The sequence below is a fragment of the Spinacia oleracea genome, chromosome 4 (assembly GCF_020520425.1).
Source record: "Spinacia oleracea cultivar Varoflay chromosome 4, BTI_SOV_V1, whole genome shotgun sequence".
Lineage (NCBI taxonomy): Eukaryota > Viridiplantae > Streptophyta > Magnoliopsida > Caryophyllales > Amaranthaceae > Spinacia > Spinacia oleracea.
This window is the reverse complement of record NC_079490.1, coordinates 125,513,720-125,535,264: the sequence shown is the minus strand read 5'-3', so window position 1 is coordinate 125,535,264 and position 21,545 is coordinate 125,513,720. Positions and strand designations below refer to the sequence as shown.

At 36.8% G+C, this 21,545-nt stretch overlaps 1 protein-coding gene across 5 annotated transcripts in view; it reads left to right on the top strand.

Annotated features, from left to right (window-relative positions):
• Positions 1 to 1,465: 1,465 nt before the first annotated feature.
• Positions 1,466 to 21,545, top strand: part of LOC110802742 (phospholipase SGR2) — a 30,588-nt gene continuing 10,508 nt past the window's right edge. Inside the window, exons 1-15 of one of the 5 annotated variants that reach the window (XM_056827564.1) lie at positions 1,466 to 1,924; positions 2,307 to 2,407; positions 3,409 to 3,582; positions 10,425 to 10,580; positions 11,682 to 11,753; positions 11,828 to 11,980; positions 12,452 to 12,502; positions 13,407 to 13,577; positions 15,645 to 15,794; positions 18,649 to 18,714; positions 18,827 to 19,411; positions 19,498 to 19,576; positions 19,712 to 19,824; positions 19,956 to 20,028; positions 21,399 to 21,501. In XM_056827564.1, the coding sequence (XP_056683542.1) occupies positions 1,672 to 1,924; positions 2,307 to 2,407; positions 3,409 to 3,582; positions 10,425 to 10,580; positions 11,682 to 11,753; positions 11,828 to 11,980; positions 12,452 to 12,502; positions 13,407 to 13,577; positions 15,645 to 15,794; positions 18,649 to 18,714; positions 18,827 to 19,411; positions 19,498 to 19,576; positions 19,712 to 19,824; positions 19,956 to 20,028; positions 21,399 to 21,501 (2,300 nt within the window). In that variant the 5' untranslated portion in view covers positions 1,466 to 1,671. Of the gene's footprint in view, positions 1,925 to 2,295; positions 2,408 to 3,408; positions 3,583 to 9,170; positions 9,305 to 10,424; positions 10,581 to 11,681; positions 11,754 to 11,827; positions 11,981 to 12,451; positions 12,503 to 13,406; positions 13,578 to 15,644; positions 15,795 to 18,648; positions 18,715 to 18,826; positions 19,412 to 19,497; positions 19,577 to 19,711; positions 19,825 to 19,955; positions 20,029 to 21,398; positions 21,502 to 21,545 lie in introns of those variants that run through there. The other 4 variants (XM_056827566.1, XM_056827565.1, XM_022008192.2 and 1 more) reach the window with 4 other exon arrangements.

Here is a 21,545-nt window from a genome sequence, read left to right as displayed (position 1 = left end):
AGGATAATAAAACCAAAAACTAAAACTACATCGTATGAATCATATCATCATCCATGTTTTTGGACAAAATGCTCCCACACATATGATAATAATTAATTCAATACGGAGTATTTTCACAATACTTCCTCTTTTCCAAACTCTCTATCTCTCTCGTATATAAGTTACTTATTCTCCCACATCGACAATCCTAAATTAACTCGACAAAGTAGGACTTTGTTTTTGAGGAGGCTATTTATTTCTCCCACATCGACCAGATAGGCAAGAAGCCAACTCAATTTTTTTATAAATAGGCTGGATATGCATCAGACATGACTATTCTTTGGCCAGATTAATACTTTGGATCGTTATTGGCATTGAAGCTAAATATGAATTGAGCCAAGTAGGTTTGGGTCAGCTTCTAGCCCATTAAGCCTAACTCAATGTTACGAGCTTATTTTTCTAGGCTCGTTCGAGCTCGAGCCAAACCGGTCTTAATTTCGAGCCTGAGCTCGAGCTCAAATTTCAAGGCTCGTCGAGCTTCGAGCTCGAGCCGAGCCTAAGTTCAAAAGTGTCTAGCTCGAGCCGAGCATGCCTAGGTTCGGTCTCGGCTCGGCTCGTTAACACCCCTAGTCAGACCGCCTTTTTAAAAAGTTTGTCAAAAAAAAAAATCAATTTATGTGGTCTAAATTAATTCCCTTACCATGGTCATTTTTATTATGATTATCTTAGAATTTTCACTTTTGGGGGGCCAAAGGCTATTTTGAGTTTGGATTACAATTTTTTTTAAGCTAGGGTTTTAAGGGGGCAGCGCCCTGACCTGCCCGCCCCAACAAAGGACAACTCTTGGATATAGCTATTAGAGATATATATTCAGTAATTGTCAAGTCAAATATTCTTGCAAGTGGAGTCGAGCAAACATCAAGTTAAACGAGCACGAGCACGAGCACGTACACAAACGATCACCACTCAAGCAAGGAATTTTCGACCTTACGAGTAGCGAGCATTAGACCTGGTTATCGGGCGGGGCGGGTCAGCGTCGGTGCGGGTCAAAAGAGGGTCGGGTATTGAAAGGGTCATTTTTAGCGGGTCGATAATGGGCGGGTCAAAAGCGGGTCGCGGGTCAATAGCGGGTCATTAGTGGGCGGTCAATAAACGAGCAATGAAAAATGAAAAACAAAAGAGCCATGTGCAAGTACAAGTAAATACAAAGCTATACACGTAATTTTTTGTATCATTACTATTTTAATTTTCAAAATGATTGTAGTATAAGTTTGACCCTATAATGACCCTATCCAATAAAGGCCCTGCCCAATAAGAGCTCTGTCTAATAAAAGCCCTATTAACTTGACCCTAACCCTATATCCATTGGACTACCCTGTCCAATAACCAGGTCTAGCGAGCATGAGTGAAGAGTTTTCTAGCACAAGCCGAGCACCTCTCAGCTTGTGATTTATTAGCCCCCGTCTGGTATATTCGAGTTCATATTTTCCCGTAAAATAATACGGAGTAATAAAAACATAATCCTTGCCCGCTTCACCGCTACAATCACCCAGCGAATCGTTGCTGGAACACTGAATTTCCTTCTTCTCTTTCGTTTTCTCTCTCCTACTTTCTCCCCCAACTTCTTCAACCCATTTCTGGGCACTTTTCCTTCAATCAATCTAGTCAAATCGAAGTGGCCGATTGAGTAAAATGGGAAATGACGGGGTTGCTAAAAGTAACCAAATTGATCGCAAAGAATCATCAATTTCAGAGGCCAGTGTGATTGAAGAAGAAGCTGAGACAAATCCTGATTTGCTCAAGAACACGCCTTCTAATATTCGACGACTGGCCGATGAAATCGAGCAATTCGAAGGTCGGCAGAAGTATCTGGCACAAACTAGGAGCAATTCTGATGGTGGTGATGTTCGGTGGTACTTTTGCAAGGTTCCTTTGGGTCTTAATCGTGAGTTCTTTCTTTCACTTTTTATTTATAGTTTGATAATTTTTTAGTTGAATAAATATGATTATAATTTTTAAGTTGAATAAATATGATTATAATTTTTAAGTTGTGTACAATTTTCATCCTACACCCGAATGTAATAATCTAAATTTTACACCCTCTCGGCATTCCTGCCGGGAGTGGATATAGAGGAGAATGTGGGTGGGTGTAATTTTATATTTGCTGCGTGTATGATAATGTGGGGATATTGTTGTTTGATAAATGTGATGTAATTATGGAAAGAATGAGGTTTAACTATTGATTCTGGATACTTTCAAATTATATTAATGCGTCTATTCCGGTTTAGCTTCGGTGACATTGTTTCTGATGCGTAGTGGTTGGACAGAGTTGGCTGCCTCGATTCCGCGTGCGGAGGTTGTTGGTAAAGGAGAGTATTTTCGGTTCGGTATGAGGGATTCACTTGCGATAGAGGCTGCTTTCTTGCAGGTGAAGTGTCTGTTAACTTGACTAGTTTTTATCCAATGTGATGGGTTTCTTAATTTAAAAAAATCGGTTATATTGTCTATGTAATATAGGAGAGGATACGCAAACTTTGAAATTATAAAATATCATTCATTTGGAGTATAGTGAAATTGAAATTAGAATGTGAAATAAACAAAACTAATTTAAGGGAAAATAACTCTAATTAAGGATGAGAAGTAGAAAGGATGAATATAAATGGTGGTATATTTAGACAATAATAAAATATCAAAGAGATGACATATGGCATCATGGTATGCAAAACATCCTGTTTAAAATATGTATTTATTAGTATAGATAGATAGATTACATGAATGCCTCGGAATATATTATTATCTGATGTCAAATATGTTCCTTTCTTGCATTTTTGTCAAATCTATTTAAAATAGTTCATTTTAGGAGCCTTAAGTGTTTCTGGGTTTCGATTAAGAAGTAATTTAGGCAAGTAATATTTATACTGATGACAGAATGCCAATGAAAGTAGAAAGGGCAATTCATTGTTAAATCTGTTGTTATGTCATTATGATGACTCCCACCGAATGTATAAAAAGGCTCAATGCGCACTGAGGGATGTATCCCTCTGCGCTTCTTTTGTGTCCCATTGTATCTTGGTGCATCACTTAACAAAATTAATTGCGCATCAGATCTTAGTTACCCCTTTTTATACACTGCTCCCACCACTGTCATATATAAAAAATAGGAGGCAAGAACTTATCATCTCAGCTTCTCAGGCTAATTGGTCTTGCGTACTTTGGTCCATAAATAAAGTAAAGTGTCACTCAGACACTCACAATAACTGAATAACGCATGTCTTCTATTGTACAACAATCTTCAAGAGACCTGATGTCATGAACCTATTGCTGTGTCCTGTATAGTCTGCCATAGTTGCCATTTCTGTCTTGGGCTCATAACTATCTTATAGGGGCTTGGTTAAATAATATCCTGTCCTCGTTTATTTTGTGCAACAGAGAGAGGAAGAATTGCTGTCTTATTGGTGGAGGGAATATGCAGAATGCAGTGAAGGCCCGAAAGGACAGACCAGTGCGACTACTGAAGCAGATCTACGGAACCCTCTAACATCTGAACTATATGTTGTTGAGGAGGAGAGAGTTGGAGTCCCGGTCAAGGGTGGTCTCTATGAGGTATTATTAGCTCCAATTTCGTGGTCAATGAATGGATCAACTGCGAACTTGTGAACAATATCGCCTTCTTTAGTTCTGTATATTCTGCATTTAATAGCGGTAAATTATGTGGTCATTAAATTTGTAACCTCCAAACCTCTAAACCTAAACAAGTTGTTGTCTATTCCCCCCTGTAATGTATTTTTTCTACAAACACAACTAAGAGCATGTACATTGGGGCTCTTGGAGTGGCTCTCCAACAAGAACTATATCTTGGCCAACATTGGGGCGCTGAGGGGCTCTTGAGTAGCTCTTCATGGAGAGCTACTTCAAGATAGCTCTTGCCCAAGACACCTCCGAGAGATGATTATTGTTGAAAAATAGAGAATAACTTTGAAAAGTAGATAGTAACTTTGGTTAAAAAGACAATTAATTATGGACCACCAAATGGTAAAAAGAGTTTGAAGAGCTCACTTGGGGAACCGACAATGTTGGTTGTTTTTAGGAATGAATTCTTGAGAATGTCTTGTAGAGAGATAGTGGTAAAGAGAGAGTGGAGAGCCCTCCAAGAGCTCTTTTGAAGAGCCAACCAATGTACATGCTCTAAGAAGTTGAGGCAAAAGGTTTCTAATTTTTGTGTGAAAATTTTAGGACATCTGGGTGGGTATGGAAATTTTGACTCCAATTTGCACTTCACTCCATGTTTAGGTGGTAATGTAAATTTAAATGGACTAGGCCATAATGCCATATCCAATTAGTTTTTTTTTTTCATATTTCTGCTTGCTTGCTGTTTAAGACGGAAACGCTTGACCATTTTAAAACTCCTGTTACCTTTATCTCCATTTACTATCTTTTTCATGTATTCCACAAGATCAATATGTTGGTTCTCATGAGTTGATGAAAGGGTTTGCTTGTAGTCAACTTCGCAATTTGTTTGTCATTAAGGATATAAGTTTACTTGGTGTGTATCATTTACTTGTTTATTGGTTTGTTTCATTGATTACACTTCCTAGATTCTCCATTCCTTCTTTGTCCTTGAGATTCTTTACTTCTATCTTCATACATATATCTTGTTGTCTAGGCATTTCATTTAGTAGAGTGTTCATCTTTGTGGCGAGCTTTTGTTGTTGAATCAAGCAGTTAAAATGGTTTTTGGGTCACATGCGGAGAGGGGTACTGATCTTTAAATCTTTAATAGGAATGAAGTGGCATGGATTGACATAAACCTTTACCAAATACAAGCCGATCAGTTGTCATAATATTTTCTTTGGAGAGTTCTTCACGTATTATTGATGTGTTTCTTTGTACAACAAATATGCCATAAGAAGGTTCTATGGTTTACTAGTGATGGGTAGACAAGAATGATCTATATTTATAGTTGTTTCCCTTCAAACTTGCCTTGGTTTAAAAAGGCGCAAGGCGCACTATGGCGCACAAGGGTCCTGGTGCAAGGCTAAGGCTCAGGCGCGCTGCTTTTGGGTATGAGGCGCACATAAATTTCTAAAAAACCTTAAAAATCAATATAAAACAAAATTAACACACTTTATACTCAAAACAACATAATAATTATACGGTTTTTTCATGAAATACCCTCGAGTTTTGCCATAATTCATCAAATGCCCATCAAGTTTCTTTAATACATAAAATGCCCCTGTTTCAATACTTAATACCCCAACTACCCCTATTTCAATACTTAATACACTAAATACTTTCAATGACGTCATCGACCCTATAATAAACCAATAACGTCTAATTAAGTCACTAATCCCTAATTAACCCATTAATTAACATCCTAATCAACCCACTAACCCACCCATTTCTTTTGTTTCTCTTTCTCCCTCTCCTTCAGACTTCATCCATTGAAAGACAATCATCATTATTGGCTAGCTCCTTCACTTTAAGGTTAAGATCCTTCATGATGGAGGATTATATTGGGGATGAATACCCACAATGCAAAAATTAAATGTAAAAAAAATCCCAACTCAGAATAAAAGAATTTAAAAAGATAAAACCTTAACATTAGAATTAAAACTACGAAAGAAAAAATTAAAGGGAGAGAGGGGAAAAAAATACGGTGAAGCCAAATTGGGTAGGGCCAAGTGCAACGACAAGAACACAGAAGACAATGGAGATGTAAAATTCGCTCATATTAGCAATGAAACCTAAAATACTGGATTGTCTTTGAACCCATCACCATACTCCCACTACTGATCGGATCTTTCCCGCTGATGGAACCACTCATCCGATACCAACTCCCCGTACGAAGGAACGACTTTTTGAGCTTCGCCGCCCTCGCTTCCTCCGCATCGCCGCCGCTCATTTTTGTTTGTTCAATCCAAAATCAAAATTAGAATCAGAGAGAAAAGGAAAACATTTTCAGCGGCGAGGATTTTGGACGAAAACCTGAACAAGGATTTTGGGTGGTGAGGGCGCCGGAAAAGTTGGTGGTGGTGGTCAATTGGGCATCTGGGAAGAGGGTGAAAGGGGGCAACCATGGAGAAAAGGCTAGGGAAGAAGAAAGGGGGAGAGAGAAAGAAAAAAGGGGAAATGGGTTAATGGTGGGTTAATTAGGGGTTAACGGGTTAAATTGGGGTTGATACCGTCACTAGGGTAGTTGGGGTATTAAGTATTGAAATGGGGGTATTTTATGTACTCCCTCCGTCCCAGAATACTCGTTACACTTTCCTTTTTCATCCGTCTCACAATACTCGTTACACTTTTTTTCCAACCCATTTTAGGAAAGTTTTTATTATATTTTAATAGATGTCCCTTTCTCACTTTGCCTCACGACACAAATATTTTAATTTCAACTCTCCTATCCTTCAATATAAAAATACCTTACGTTCTCTTTCCTCTAATATTAAAGTACCCCACTAACTTCCATCACATCTAATTTTTAATAAAATAATACTTGATAACCACACTACTACTTATCGCATTAAACTGTGTGCCCAGGAGAGTGTAACGACTATTCTGGGACGAAGGGAGTATTATTGAAACATGATGGACATTTGGTGAATTATGGCAAAACTCGGGGGTATTTCATGAAAAATCGATAATTATATTAGTAATAGATAAATGAACCGGATGATCCCGCTGATGGACCATCTTTCCATATCTTTTTACCGGTTCATAAGCACCGGGATAATCCCGTTGATGGAGTGCCAAAATTAGAACCTTCCATGGTAATGAACAAGCTGAAAATATGAAAATTAACACATATTATGCTGCCACACTACCAAAAAAATTACATACTGATTGCGTACTGCTAAAACAATAACAAGAGATAGAAATGAAAGAAAAAGCAGAAGAAAAAAAAAGTAGCAGTGAAGAAAGAAGAAAAACAAAATCAGAAAATGGTTCCAGTTTTGAAAACAAGAAAAAATGAAAAAAAAGGAAGATAGAGAAGGAGAGAAAAGAAGAGAGAAGAAGAGAGAATAATTACATACCCGGATGAGGTCAAAATCCGACGGAGAAGTAGCCGATGAGAAGAGAAGCATCCAGGGAAGACAGGAGACGTATTGAATTGGGGGTTTACTTTCTCTCTCCTACGGTCCTCTTCTCTAAATTCAGTAAGTACTAATATGACCGTTTGGATGGGTTGATATGTCAAGTGGAGTTAAAAATTTTAAAAAAACATTAAGAAGATTGCCACGTCAGGTCGTCGGCTGCCAAAAGGGACAAAAAGCGTGTGCCTTGCGCCTCAGGAAATGCACTTCAAAAGCGTCCTGCCGTGTTGGATATTGCGCTGCCACTGAGCATTTGTAAGCGTTGAAGGTTGCACCTGTGTGTGCTTGCGCCTAGGCGCGCTTTTTTTAACAAAGAGTGCAACCAAATAAACTAGCGTGGCCACCAAAAAGGACCATATACTAGATGCTTGTGTTGTGGCCAATGAAGCTGTGGGTGATACTCGTTGTTAAGGCTTTGACGGGGTGGTTTTTATGTAGTTTTTGAGAAGGCCTAAGAGAGGATGAGTAGAGAGTTTCTTGATATTGTTCTTGAAAGAAAGGGTTTGGGAAGCGGTGGAGGTGTTGGATAGGTGGCTGCTTGTCCAATGCCTTGTGTTGGTGAACCCGCTAAGGTATGGTTCTCCTCGTTGAGGGGATTACGTCAGTAAGAATCTTTGTTACCATTTCTTTTCACCTTGGTGGTTGGTGTTCTTTGGAGAATGCTTGAGAGAGGGGTGTCAAAAGGTTTGATGGTGGGTGTACTGAAGTTAAGGTGTCCCATTTACAATACGTAGATATTGTTTTTGTTTTGTTTTTGTAACTCGGTGTTGACAATTTAAGAAGGTAGGGGTCACCGTGCTTCTGATTTTTGAGGTGGTTTCTGAGTTGCGAATCAATATATCTTAATGTATTTTAGGTGTTGTTAGTTTTTGGTTCTTCTGCTCTTGAGGCCTATGCTTCTTTGGTTGGTTATGAAGTGGAGAATCGGCCTCTTTGAGGAAATCCGCGTATGGAGAATTTTTTGGTACCAATTATTTCGAAGTTTTTGAAAAGGTTATAGGTGGAAGAAAGTGTACCTCTCTTTTCGGAGCAGAATTATGCTTATTTAGTCATGCTCGTCAAGTGTACCCCCTTATTAGCTCTCTTTGTTATAAATTGCGATTGGTCTTTTGCACAAAATCGAGAGGCTTATGAGTGATTTCTTATGGCCAAGTTGCAGAGAGGTGCAAAAGGATCATCCCGTGAAGTGGGATTTACTCGATTTAGTGTGTCGTTCAAAGGCAGGAGGACTAGGGGCTGGGAGAGTGATCATTAGACATACTGCTCTTGTAGGAGAATGGTGGTGGCGATTTCCTAGAGAACATCATTCTCTTTGGTAAAATTTAATCAAGAGTAAGTTTAGTTTGTGTCAAAATGGGTGGGATGCTCGAGATGCAAGTCGGGTGACTCTCGTAAGTGTCCTTTGAAATTCATTTCACAAGTGTCAAATTTTTTTTCACTACCTTGGTAAGGTTTAAAGTTTGCGATGGTCAACGTGTTTGGTTTAGGGAGGAAATTAAGAGAGGAAAGCATCGTTTTTGTGATTGTTTCCCTCGTTTATACTTACACCATCCCAAATTTATCGCTGCACCGAACTTTTCATGGAGTTTTATGCTATAAGAAATTGTAGGATTATCTATTCTATTTTAATAAAGAAGTAGATGTGATGGAGATACTGGAGGACTTTTTTTTTAATTGAATGTGAGGAAGTGGGGTCATAATTTTTAGTGTTGGAAAGAGAGAAATAAAATATTTGTGGGTCCATGCCATAAAAAGAAGTGTGACAAATTGGGACGGACGTTAATGGAGAGTGTGACGATTTTATTGGGACGGAGGGAGTACGGTTTATCTGCACTTTATAATGCTCCAGTACCGACTTTCTATTGTGGGAATGTGTAGGATTTACATGTATTAAGCCACACCATGATCGGGAGGTAGAGGAGCTAGCTCCTATGTTTGATCTATTGTTTATTGTTTATCAGATTTGGAGGATTCTAGAGTTCGGACGGGAGACTCTTGGATGTCTTTTAATGTAAATCCTTCCTTGCTTGACTACCCCTAAGTACGCAACCTTTCTATTAGCGATTGTCGTCCTGAATCTGTAACCCTATTTCTAACTATTGAAAGTCAGGGAAGGCGAGAGAAGAAAAATATATTAGGGGCTTTTGTTTTAGAAGGAAAAACGAGATGAATCGCCAATTGTTGTTTCCGTGGATGAATTGTCTTCTTCAAACTCAGCCATGGCTTCTCAGGCGGTATAATTCACTTTTTACAGTCTTTTGTTTTTCTTCATGTTTGTTGTATTGCTGGTGGGGATTTGTACGTTGGTTGGTTTTTTTCTTTGGTTTTACTTTTATTTTTTTATTCTAGGGTGGGAATACGATAAGTTAGGTGATGTTGAAAACCTGGAATCAAACCCACATGAAAAAGAAAATTTACTCCCATTCACTAATTCACTGCATAGTAAACACTCGACTTATGTCTTTCAAGCAAATGCGCTTTGACTATTTTCTCTATCCAACTTTTTTTCTCTGTACGATTGTAATACGAAGTATGAACTGGAAATTTGTACCCAAAAAAGAAAACTGGAAATTTATACCCCTAGCAAACCTGAAAACTGCCAACCCGCGAACCCAAACTCGTACCCCGTACCAAACCGAACCGCAAATCAGGTAATACTGGGTTGGAAGTTGGAACACAATGGTCATATTTTTCTGGAGCTACTGTCTCGAGTGATTTTTCATGGGACAATGTAACTTTTCTAGCATCTTGCCGGGCAAAGGATTGTGGGGCTTTAAAGGATTGTTCAATTGGGGAGAGTCGAAGGAATTGAATAAATCTGTAATTTGTTTCTCAGTTTGCTGACTTAATGTACACTTCTGGGTTTATTCAACAACAACAAAGCCTTAGTGCCAAAATGATTTGTGGTCGGTTAACATGAATCGTCATAGGAAATCGTCATTGTGACCAATCAAATAAGAAAGGAGCGGAAGTTAAAAGAATAAACAAGGAAGAGGGAGAAAGTGAAATTAATGAAAGTAAAACAAGAAAAAATATTAAAGAAAAATAACATGGATAAGAAAAATAACACTTCTTGGTTTATTAGTGTAACTTTTTTCCTTGTAAAAAAAGACCATATACTTACACATACACATGCATATGTGTGATTTTTCTGACATTAAATAGGACAAGGAGTTCTGCATGAAAACTTAAACAGATACTTGCCAGTTTCTGATTAAAATATGGGAAGAAACTCTGCTACTTATTTATTTATTTTTCTTTTGTAAGAGGAAACATTTTAACTTAAGCACACTTTGATTATTTGTTAAAATCAGTTGGATATTTGGTCACCCTTCTATGTGCTAAATATTTCAGGTGGATTTGGTGAAACGACACTGCTTTCCAGTGTACTGGAGTGGGGAGAATCGGCGTGTTCTAAGAGGTCATTGGTTTGCGCAAAGTGGAGGACTTGATTGGCTTCCCCTTCGGGAAGATATTGCTGAACAGCTGGAATTTGCATACCGTAGACAGGTAGACTAGAATGCTACCCTGTTCTGGTTATCCCTTTTTTTTTTATTATGTTTTTCAAATGTTTTCAGTTCTTTGCTTGTAATCTTCTTGCTTTAGTAGTGTGACGGAGTTAAATTCTGTTTCAGTTAAGATTACTATTTGAGCAAAGTCTGCCATTGTTGCCAGTGGTGAAAGTTTAACTAGTTTGGAAGGACAAACATGCAAAAATGCATGTGTGGTTACATTAATCAATTTTCTTTGCTTACTTGGATATTTTTATTTGTGCTGTACATCATTGTGTGCCCTTGAGATGTATACTATTTCTAGAATCTAAAAAAACTGTGATAAATCTCATCTGTTAATGGATGGAGCTCTTTCTTGGAAGTTTACTGTGGGTAAAATATAGATAATTTTAATTGGTTATTGGAGGGCATTCAAACATGTCTCATATCCATTTTCTTGCACAGAGCCCACAGCCCTAGCGTATTGTTTTGTCTACGCAAATTACTGATCTGACCAGTGTATGGAAGACTGGTAGTCACTACTCACTAGTTAGCAAATTAGCAGAGTAACTTTCAGTCATGCAAAATGGCATATTATGATATCAGTGCATTTTGTTATAGATAGTGGCATTGGTAAATAATTGATGTTTAGTTTTTCAAAGGCTTAAACGCCTTAAAGTAGACCACTCTTCAATATGCTCATCTCATTAGTTATAAGTACATTGGAAAAAAGTAGTTTCACCCCAATATATATTCTTAAATATACTTATCAATCGCCATGACATAATGTACTGCATTGTCGAATTTACTGCTTGGAGTTGAATCTACGTTTTTTTCCTTCTTAATTTACTCTTTTTCTGGATACTGCCTTAACTTTAGAGGTAGCTTAGTTTAACTCTTGATTGCTGCAATCAGTTGCTTTGAGTCTAGCAATTTTCTTTTCTGTGGAAATAAAAGGGGCCATTGAAGCCTATGTTCACATCTCCACCATTGGCCTCAACGCAATTTCCCTTCTCTTTAAGATAGAAAGAGAAAGAGAAATTGGCTGAAATAATTATTATTTTCTTTGGTTAGATGTAGAGAACTTAACGTCTTTGACATGGTTGGTTTTCCTTTCTAGGTTTGGCACCGGAGGACATTTCAACCATCTGGACTTTTTGCCGCTCGTGTTGATTTGCAAGGCTATACCCCAGTATGATATTGTCATGGGTGGAGTAGTGTTTCTTATTTCATGTTCAAATGTAATTATTTCTTGCCGGTATGCAGGGTCTGCATGCCCTCTTCACTGGAGAGGACAGCACATGGGAGGCGTGGCTGAATGTTGATGCTTCAGGCTTTTCCAGTATCATCAATTTGGGGGGAAATGGTGTGAAACTAAGACGAGGATATGCTGCATCTCTGTCTCCGAAGCCAACACAGGTTTCATTTTATAGGCTCTTTTACCCTGTGTGTATCCATTATATTTTTAGTTGCTTTGAGTACTGAAACTGACATCTTTTGAATTATACTTGATGTCAGTGAGGGCTTTATCATCCAATTTATCAATGCACCTGAATCTTTTATGTAGTAGTGAAGACAATTGTTGACATTCAAAATGATTTCTCAAATTATCTCAATCAATTTCCTGAACAAATGGTTATATTGTAGTGCTTATAGCCTAACATTGGTGATGGAGGAATAGCAAATGCTTGATGTTTCGTACTAGGTCACTAGGCCAGAGCCACAAATCATCTGTATTGCTCGTGAAAGTGGTTCTGTGTTGAACTGCCATCTATATCGTGATCATATCTGAGATGTTTTTGCCTTCTGTGATGATGTGTAGTTGAGTACAGTTGTCTAATTATGTTATATAGACCTGTTGGTTTTTAAACTTTTATTATTTCCTTGTAGGATGAGTTGCGTCAGCAAAAGGAAGAGGAGATGGACGACTATTGTTCGGAGGTGCATGCTTTTTTTCTTCTTTTATGCCCCCTCTCCCAGTGAGAAAAAAAAAAGAAAAAATAATGATAGGAGCTCTAACTTTTGTATCTTTGGTATGTTAATCTAGCATTTGTATGTCTTAATGAGGTGTGATGCTTATAATACTGTCGCAAATTAGGAACTGAAGGCTATTTTTTGTGGTGTACCTACAAAACGTCTGAGTGTCAAGACTTTGGACAAATTTGTCTCAAATGCAATGTTAACAGTTGTTAGATGATTAGATACGGAGTATTATATGTTAAGGTAATCATTGATGTGTATACATCTGAAATGTCAGATGTCTCCGCAGCAGGATTATTGTCCGTTCTAAAGATCGACTTTCCAGCAGATAGTGCCTTCAAAACCTTTTGACAATGGTGCCATCTTTTCTTTCTTGTCTAATGTAACTCGGGAACAGTTGGTACCATGTTCTGCTTCGTGCTTTTGGAATTGAGCTAGTAAATGGTCATCGTGACTATGTTCTGTTACTTTTTATAGAGTAGCTTGTTCTCTTGACCTGGGGAATCTAGTTTATGTTCTTGTCCAGTTGCCAAGTATCTCTATTATAACAGCAGCTATGGGATCAGAAGAAAAGCGGGTGTGGTATGGGGAGAGATTGATCTCTTGATCTAGGTGAAAACTTGCAAATTGTTTGTGTTTATGAGATTTGAGGAATATACACAAACTCATTTGCGTGTTCTCATATTCATATTTGCCATTTATCTTTTTTGGAAATGCTTATCTAAAATTTAGTCTTCGTTTGAACATTATTCCTGCAAATAAGTTATTTTGAACAGTTTTTCATTTCCTTGGAGATTGTCTCTCAAACATGTTTTTTCTCATCTCCCAGCTAGGTGACCTGTAATGTTAATCTTGTAATTTTTAGGTTCCGGTTCGTCATTTGGTATTTATGGTCCATGGCATTGGTCAAAGACTGGAGAAATCTAATTTGGTTGACGATGTAGCGACTTATCGCCATATCACCTCAAGTCTAGCTGAAAAACACCTGACTTCATATCAACGTGGCATTCAGAGAGTCCTTTTTATTCCCTGTCAAGTAAGGATTTAATTACCAGGTCTTCATATGTTCTTCTTTATTGAGTTCGTTTTTTTTTCCCATTGTGCTTTCTCAGTTAATCTTAGTTTTTTTTTTTTTTTTTTTGGGGGAGGGGGGGGGGATGGGGGTAGGAGGATGACGAACATTCTGAATACTGTACTTAGGATAACCCTGTGGTTTAACAATTTTTTAAAATAGCCTAAGGTATTGCAAGTTTTCCAAGATAATTTTTGAGACGTTCATCGTTATGGACAACCTGTTGTTGTCTGTAAAGGATATTGAATCCTATGTTACCTAAACACTTCATTTCACCTTAAGTACCCGTGTCGGATCCTAGACACTCGGACATGGGTACGGACACTGGACACTTCATCTTGGACCAAAATCATGAATTTTTTTCACAAAATGGCTGAGTGGACACTTGGACACATACCATCCATTGTGATATTGTTGTGTGCCGCATGAAGTGACTTAAATATCATTTTGTTTATATTTATTTATTTATTTTTCAATTTTTTCCCCTATCTCACCCTACTTTCTACTAAGGTACCGTTTGATTCACCTGAGTTATACTTATATTATCTTATCTTATCTTATTGGCCCTTATTGGAAGTTATAAACAGGTGCACTTTCAACTTATTGACCCTTATCTTATATTAACTTATATTATCTTCTCTTACAATAAGTGAAAATAAGGTGAAAAAAACAGAGCCTAAATAATTTTCATCTTCACTACTAAACACTACTCTTTGATTCAGTGATCATCTAAAGAACACCATGAAGCAAAACCCAAAAATGGGGTATTTGTTTACTGTTATGGAGGAGATATAATTGGTAACGGATCTTTGAGTTTTGTAACACAATGTTACTAAACCTTTTTCTGGAGAGGGGTTGTGTATTTTGCGTCTTCTTTATCCCAGACTCAAAGACCTCATTTGCGGATTATTTATAGAAGTGATTTTAGAATTTTCTTAATCGTATCCAAATGATCCACAAGAATTGGTCAATCAGCATTTAACAAATGCAAACCATTACCAATTTCTTCAACCCTTATCTACCCCTTGAATCAAGGAATGGCTTTAGCTTCCTGGGAAATGTTTTGCGTTGTGCGTTGAGGTTTCTATGGAAAGTTTGTGTCCCCCTTTTGTTTGGCTTTCTCCTTGTTGACATTATTACCCAATCAAATACCCATTATTCTTTACTCCCTTAATATTGTTTCATTTTTCGGCTTCCGCAACCACCTTCTGTCCTTGCTGTAGCAAGCACTTATCTGCTGCTAGAGCTATTTGGGCTCTTGTGCTCCTGCTGGTGTTTTGCATTTCCTGCCATTTTTGCCTGCTGCTCATTATCTCTTGCTGTTGTGTCGTGGCGGTGACCACTCTTATGTCTTATCTCTTCTGTGCTTCTCTCGTCTCTCTCTTCTGTTGTTTGGAACCCAACTCAAAAGGATTTTGTGAAGTAATATTTAAAAGGCAGTTGGAGAAGGTGGGATTAATTATTAACTCCTTGTTTTTACAAAAATTGGTTTTAAGAAAAACAGATACTCCTTTTCAAATGCTCAATTTCTCTAAGAGTTTGCTAGGGAATTTCCAAAAAGGGTATTTTTTTTATAGAGTTTTTTATAGAGTTTATTTACGATAAAGTTAAAAGCAACTAGTGTCCGTGTTTGTGCGTCAGACACGAGTATGAAAATTAAACTCTATAAAAAGTTCTATATAAATTGCATAACTTAATTATTAGCAAATTTCTATGGAAAACCAAAATCTACTTTTCTCTTATCTTTTCTTTATTTGAATATCAAACTCTACTGTTCTCCTAATAAAGTCCTTTAGTTCATAATTTGTGACATCACACACCTTATGCTCTTGTCAAGTTCCTCTTTTATGTAATTATAAATATAGAATTGAGTATTATTGTCCTTTTACGTGAGGAGCACTTGGTTCTCTATGGTTGCATTTCTTTCTGTTACTCGTATATCAATTGAACTTTTCTTCTCTGTAAAGATTATGAATCTGATATATGGGACTTAGCTAAACGAAATGTATACTTGGCTCTTGTCTATTTCAGTGGAGAAAGGGTTTGAAGCTCAGTGGCGAATCTGCTGTGGAGAAAATTACTTTAGATGGTGTACGAGGCTTGCGCACTACACTAAGTGCAACTGTTCATGATGTATTGTACTATATGAGCCCCATCTATTGCCAAGAGATCATTGACTCGGTATTATATTCTTTGAGTTCTCCCTTGATTGTCTGTGCTTTTTTATTGCCGGAACACTCTGATTAAGGAGTCAATATATAAATGTTTTCTCTTATAAGAAAGAGTATATGTTTAGCGGTGTGGTCTTATTGTCATTGATGCACTGCATCTCCTTACTTTAAAGGACTAGATTGTTTTTGTGGATAATTCATGATATATATATCGCATTCTAAGTGCTTATTATGTTCCTTGTAAACAATTTTTTTGATTCCAATCCAAGTGCTTAGTACTCTCCCCATTTCTTAATATCTTACATTGCTCTCTTTTCGGGATTGAACTTCCACCGGAATTTTTCTCAAAATTGTAAAAGCATACAATGAGCCGACAATTTTTTTTTTTTAATGTTTCTAAACAATACTTCATGTGCCATTCAAAGACTCAATTTTAGATTTCATAGATGGAGTAAATACTAAAACGTAGGGATAAAAAGTTGAACCAGGATTCCTAGCTTTGAGGGATTGAGTTTTCTGTTCTAAGCATATTTTTTTAGTAAGCAAAATGTATTAAGAAAATCATGTCTGTGTTTTTTTTTGTCAAAATAGAGCAGAAATGGAGGACATGTAGTGATATTTCTAAACTCATCTTGTATGTAGCAGCTAAAATTGTCTGTCTTTGTTCTTCTCCATGCAAGTAACATCTTTAGGAAACTTATCTATGTTTTTTCTTTCTCTATCAACAGTTCTACAAAATGATGGGTGATGCAAAAGGTGGATTTAAAACATATACATCCACCTTGTGTATATAATATCCCAGATAGCTACTTAGCTTTTCTTTGTGGCAGTCTTGTGCTTGTGAGTTGAGCATGACCCTAGGTCAAAAGGTTGGTGCGTATGCTAACACATGATCTAAAAATGCACACTGGAACGGGTGAAGGGAAATTTAAGAAAATTCGGAAACATAGTAATGTACCGAGTTCTTTTTAGTAAAATTTGTTAGAAGATACACTTGTGAAAGTACTTTTAAAGACTGCAATTTTAGATCCTATACCTGCATGAAGCTCTTGACAGCACAAACAATTCAAAGTAATCGAACATACAATTAAAAATAAAGTAACATAACTCATTATTCTTTCATAAAATAGCTTACAATTTGTAATAATAGAACATGTGTGAAAGAATATGGAAGCAAGATAAAAGAACATGTAGTAACAACAAATTTAACCATATTATTTCGCAATCTAAATAATTTGACTTCAAACAGTTTTTCTTTTCCATTTTGTTCTGCTTAAGAAAAAAATTCTTTCAACCCGAAGCAAAAGAAAAAAGGTACTCCAATCTTCAGTACATCCAACGAGAACATGTGAGGGAAGCCATGAGGCCCATGAGTGTGGGTCCGAAAGTTAGCTATACAACTTTCTCCATAATGCAACTTGAAATACTCTAGTACCTGTTGTTTGTTTTCCCAAAACACCACATAATGGCAAAAAAAGAAAAGAAAAATTGCCGCAAAGTCTTTTATACCCCATACACCTTCCTTGCCTCATATACTAAATCTGTAATTGACCATAATCAGTAAGAGCCTAAGAGGGGTTATTGGAACAAAGGAGACAAAAGTTAGAATCTCAAATTGTGTTCACGGAGTAGCAATTTAGTTTTGTGCGAGAGCCAAATAGATTGACATTAGATGGTGAGGATCTACCGCCGAGTGAGTGTTTTTATTAGTTTAGGCCAAGTTTGAAAAAGTATGGAGATATTAACTAAGATGTTACTCTAAATGGGAGCAGAGATGTTGTGTGACCGTAGGTACCTATAAGTTTAAGGGAAAATTTTATGAGACAACTATTTGACCAGTGCCTTTATATGTGCCGCAACATTAGCATTTGGGAGGGGGGGGGGGGGGGGGGGATCATGTTAAGAAGATAACTGATAAGTGTGCCAGATATGTGTATGTCGAGATGAATGTATGAGAACGCTTAAAGGGTTAGATTTTGAAAAATGAATATTTTTGGATGAAGGTTGGAGTTGGATGAAGGGAGTTAAGAATGATATGAAGAAAATGGATTTGCATCAGCAGGCATATCCTTAAGGATTAAGGCGCATTGTTGTTGTTGTTGTTGTTATCTATTTGTTGATTCAATGACATTTCCTTTAAAAATCCAAGAGGACTTTAGGAATAACTCATTGGTATATCTGTATATTACCATGAGAATTTCCCTGATTAAAGTCTTGTTTGTAATAGTACCTGCTCTAAGAAAATAGCAGAGTGGGTAGAGTAGTATAAATATGGTCACATATTGCTAGAATGGTAACCAACTGTTTTTTTTTTCTCTTCTTTTTTTGAAGTCGGAAATTGTGCTGAATTGTAAACTGTATGTCTATTATCATAAAAATGTTTCTTTCATGATGATCTATAGACTTGAAATCAGTCGTTGTTGGCTGGCGTTTTTGTGCTTTATAAGTAATAGTCTCTCCGTTTTTTCAATTGTTCCATATTGACTACTCCGTACTATTCTCATATACTCTGACCATATTTTTCTGCCAATATATAAAAACAAATGTTACGTTGTTAAATATTGTTGGTTTCTTATTATAAAACTTATAACTTTTACTTATAGATACTTAGGGATATTCTCCCTAAAGACATAGATAAATTGGCAAATGTAAAAGTCAAAGTGGAACAATTTTAAAAATCCCGAAGGGAGTACATGTTTAATTTTGTCCTTCATTGAACTTCCATTTTTTGGAAACAGAGTCTCTGGGGCCTATTTCCTAAATGGTCGTCGTATTGTGAGGTTGGAGAGAAGTCAGTTTGATATATGATATGGATGATTAGAATTTAACTTTCGTTGTCTCATAAAGATGGTTCATATCCACAGGTCTCAAACCAACTGAATCGTTTATACCTGAAGTTCCTGAAGAGAAATCCAGGGTACGATGGAAAGGTAGAACTGCCTGTGATTCTGTGTATTTAAATTTCTTTCCGTTAAAATTCACTTTTCGAAGTCGACTTGTTCTGCAAATAGTTATGCTGAAAATGCAGAATAAACAATGTAGGTTTCCTTGTATGGCCATTCCTTGGGAAGTGTTCTCTCATATGATATTCTCTGCCACCAAGAGAATTTGTCGTCTCCCTTTCCGATGGAGTTTATGTACACAAAGCATGAGAAAGAAGATGAATCATCAGAAAATATTTCCAAATTACCCTCTGACATCAACTCCAAGGATGGTTGTCCTAGAATCTCACAGGAAATTTCAAATGAAGACAAGTCAGGAGGATCGTTGCTTGAAAATGTTATGACTGAAGATCGTCTAGTTACGGATATTTGTCCAACTTCCTTCCCGATTAGAGATGAAAGCCCTATGGTGAAAGTGAGTGAAATGCAAGTTGGCACTGAATCTTTAGTGGCAGATGGTCAGGATCCACCTTGCAGTCGCAGTGACTCCTGTCCCGAAGAAATCGGAACCCTGAGTGAAGTGAGTGATATCTATCAGGGCTCCACTGAAGACTTGGAAGCGATTACCAATCTGAATAAAGTTAATCCTGAAGTTTCAGAAAATGTAGCCGAATTTCTGCATAAATTAGATTCTATTGACAATGACAAAAACAAAGACAAGGATATACAAGCTCTGAAGTCAGAGGTGCGGGCAAATCTTTTTCTGCCTAAACTTTGAATAATTCGTCTTCAATTGTGTTTTATTTGAACGTTTTCTGTTAACTGCTACAGCTTGACTTTCTAAAAGGACGAGTTGCAGAATTGGAAGCTCAGGTTGGTTGGAATGATGCTAGTGACAGGTCTAATGAAGGTGATCAATGATAATCTCTATATTCTTTTTTACCTTCTTTTTAGTCCTTTTCAGTCCTCTTCTTCATACACTTCCTCTGCATTGATGTCTTTAAGTCTGTATTTTATTCTACGTTGTGTGTTTTCTTTTGTGCAGGGAGGCATCCAGGCATTTCAGATCAAGATGAATCCGGAAAGATTTTAACTAGTCAAAACAACTTATCCACAAGCTATAAACCTTTCATCAAGTACACCAAGCTTGAATTCAAGGTGATTTGGGAACTTTTAGTTTTATTGGTATTTTTTTTTTGGCAAATTTTTTGGTACTTTTGTACCCTTTTACTTCCATCTTTAAGCTCCACTGTGAAGTTTTTTCTAATTTCGAATATGTTATGCAACAGGTACATACATTTTTTGCGGCTGGATCTCCTCTTGGTGTCTTCCTTTCCATTCGAAATGTCCGCATTGGAATTGGTAAGAGTCTTAAATTTCTTTGGACTATTCTACTATTGTGATTGTAGACTCATGCCAGTGGTGTTAATCCCCTAACTGTCTTTAATTTCATTCATCAGAGAATAGTAGTGATGCTCATCTAGTAGTTGATTTTGCAATTCTTGTTGATCTATCTTCTGCCATTTTGGTTGACTTCTCTTTTTTCTTCTCCGTTTTGTCAATTTGAAATTTAGAAATGAAGGAGATGGAAGTACAAATCCTTTCTGATACCACAATGTTTATAGAAACTTCTCTTCGACCAAAAAAGGCTCTTTGACTGATTCTTGAGCAATAATGACTAATTTATTATGAAAAACAAAACAATTCTCTTTTCAGCTTTTTTAGGGGTACAGTGTAGTCTAATGCTCAAGTTGCACTCCTGTATTCTAATTTTAGTCTAATCCTTTTTTATACCACAAAGTTTATAGAAACGCCTGTATTCTAATCTTGACCTTTCTGTTAATTAAAGCCCATTGAGTTGGTTTGTTGATGTGGATTTTAGTATTTTCTAGTCAGAACTCTTTAGTTGGCAAGTCCGGAAGGGTAAAGGTGGTGATTGCAGCATACCAACATGGTTATATTTTGTTTTATTTTTATTTGTGTTTTGTCTTCCATCTTGGTTACATTTTTTGAAGGTGGTGATTGCAGCCTACCAGCATGGTTATATATTACTCCCTCTGTCTCTTTTTGTTCTTTACGTTTTCCTTTTTGGGTATTTTAAAATGTTCTTTACATTTCCTTTTATATTATCACATAAATGACTTAGTATTCTATCAAAATTTGTGTCCAATTATTATTTTAACCAATTGAATTCATTGAGTCATTTAATTTCTCACACTTTTCCATTGGGATATTAAAATTTCTCATTTCCCAATGTCAGAAGTTTGATAAAAGTGAAAACATTATAAATAAACGTAATTTATCTCGTTTAAATAAAAAATTGAGGAATCTCGATGCAAATTAATTAATTAATCGTTAAAACGCGTGAAAAATAACAAACGTAAAGAACAAAAAGAGACGGAGGGAGTATTTTATTTTCATTTGTTGGTTTCTCTTCATCTTGGGTACATTTTAGCGGTGTGTAAATGTTATTTGTAAATTATTTCGTGTTTGGTCAGAACATTCTTTACTAACATCTCAATCTTTTTATTGTTGCAAAACATTTTTTTAATGCTTCTTTTGGGTTTGTGTTTCATGCTTGACTTTGTGGGAGCTTCATCCCTTCTTCTCAAGGATAGGGTTGCATACATTTTGTCCTCTTAGGACCTGCAAATAGTGTGATCTAATCTTCTAATTTTTTGCATATAGTATTGGATTTCCTGACTTACGTATTGTGATTTCTGCACTTGTAGGTGAAGGAAGGGAATACTGGGGGGAAGAGAATATTAATGAAGAGATGCCTGCTTGTCAGCAAATGTTCAACATCTTCCACCCTTTTGATCCTGTGGCATATAGGTAGACTTTATCATCTTGATTATACTTATACCTATTTTACAATG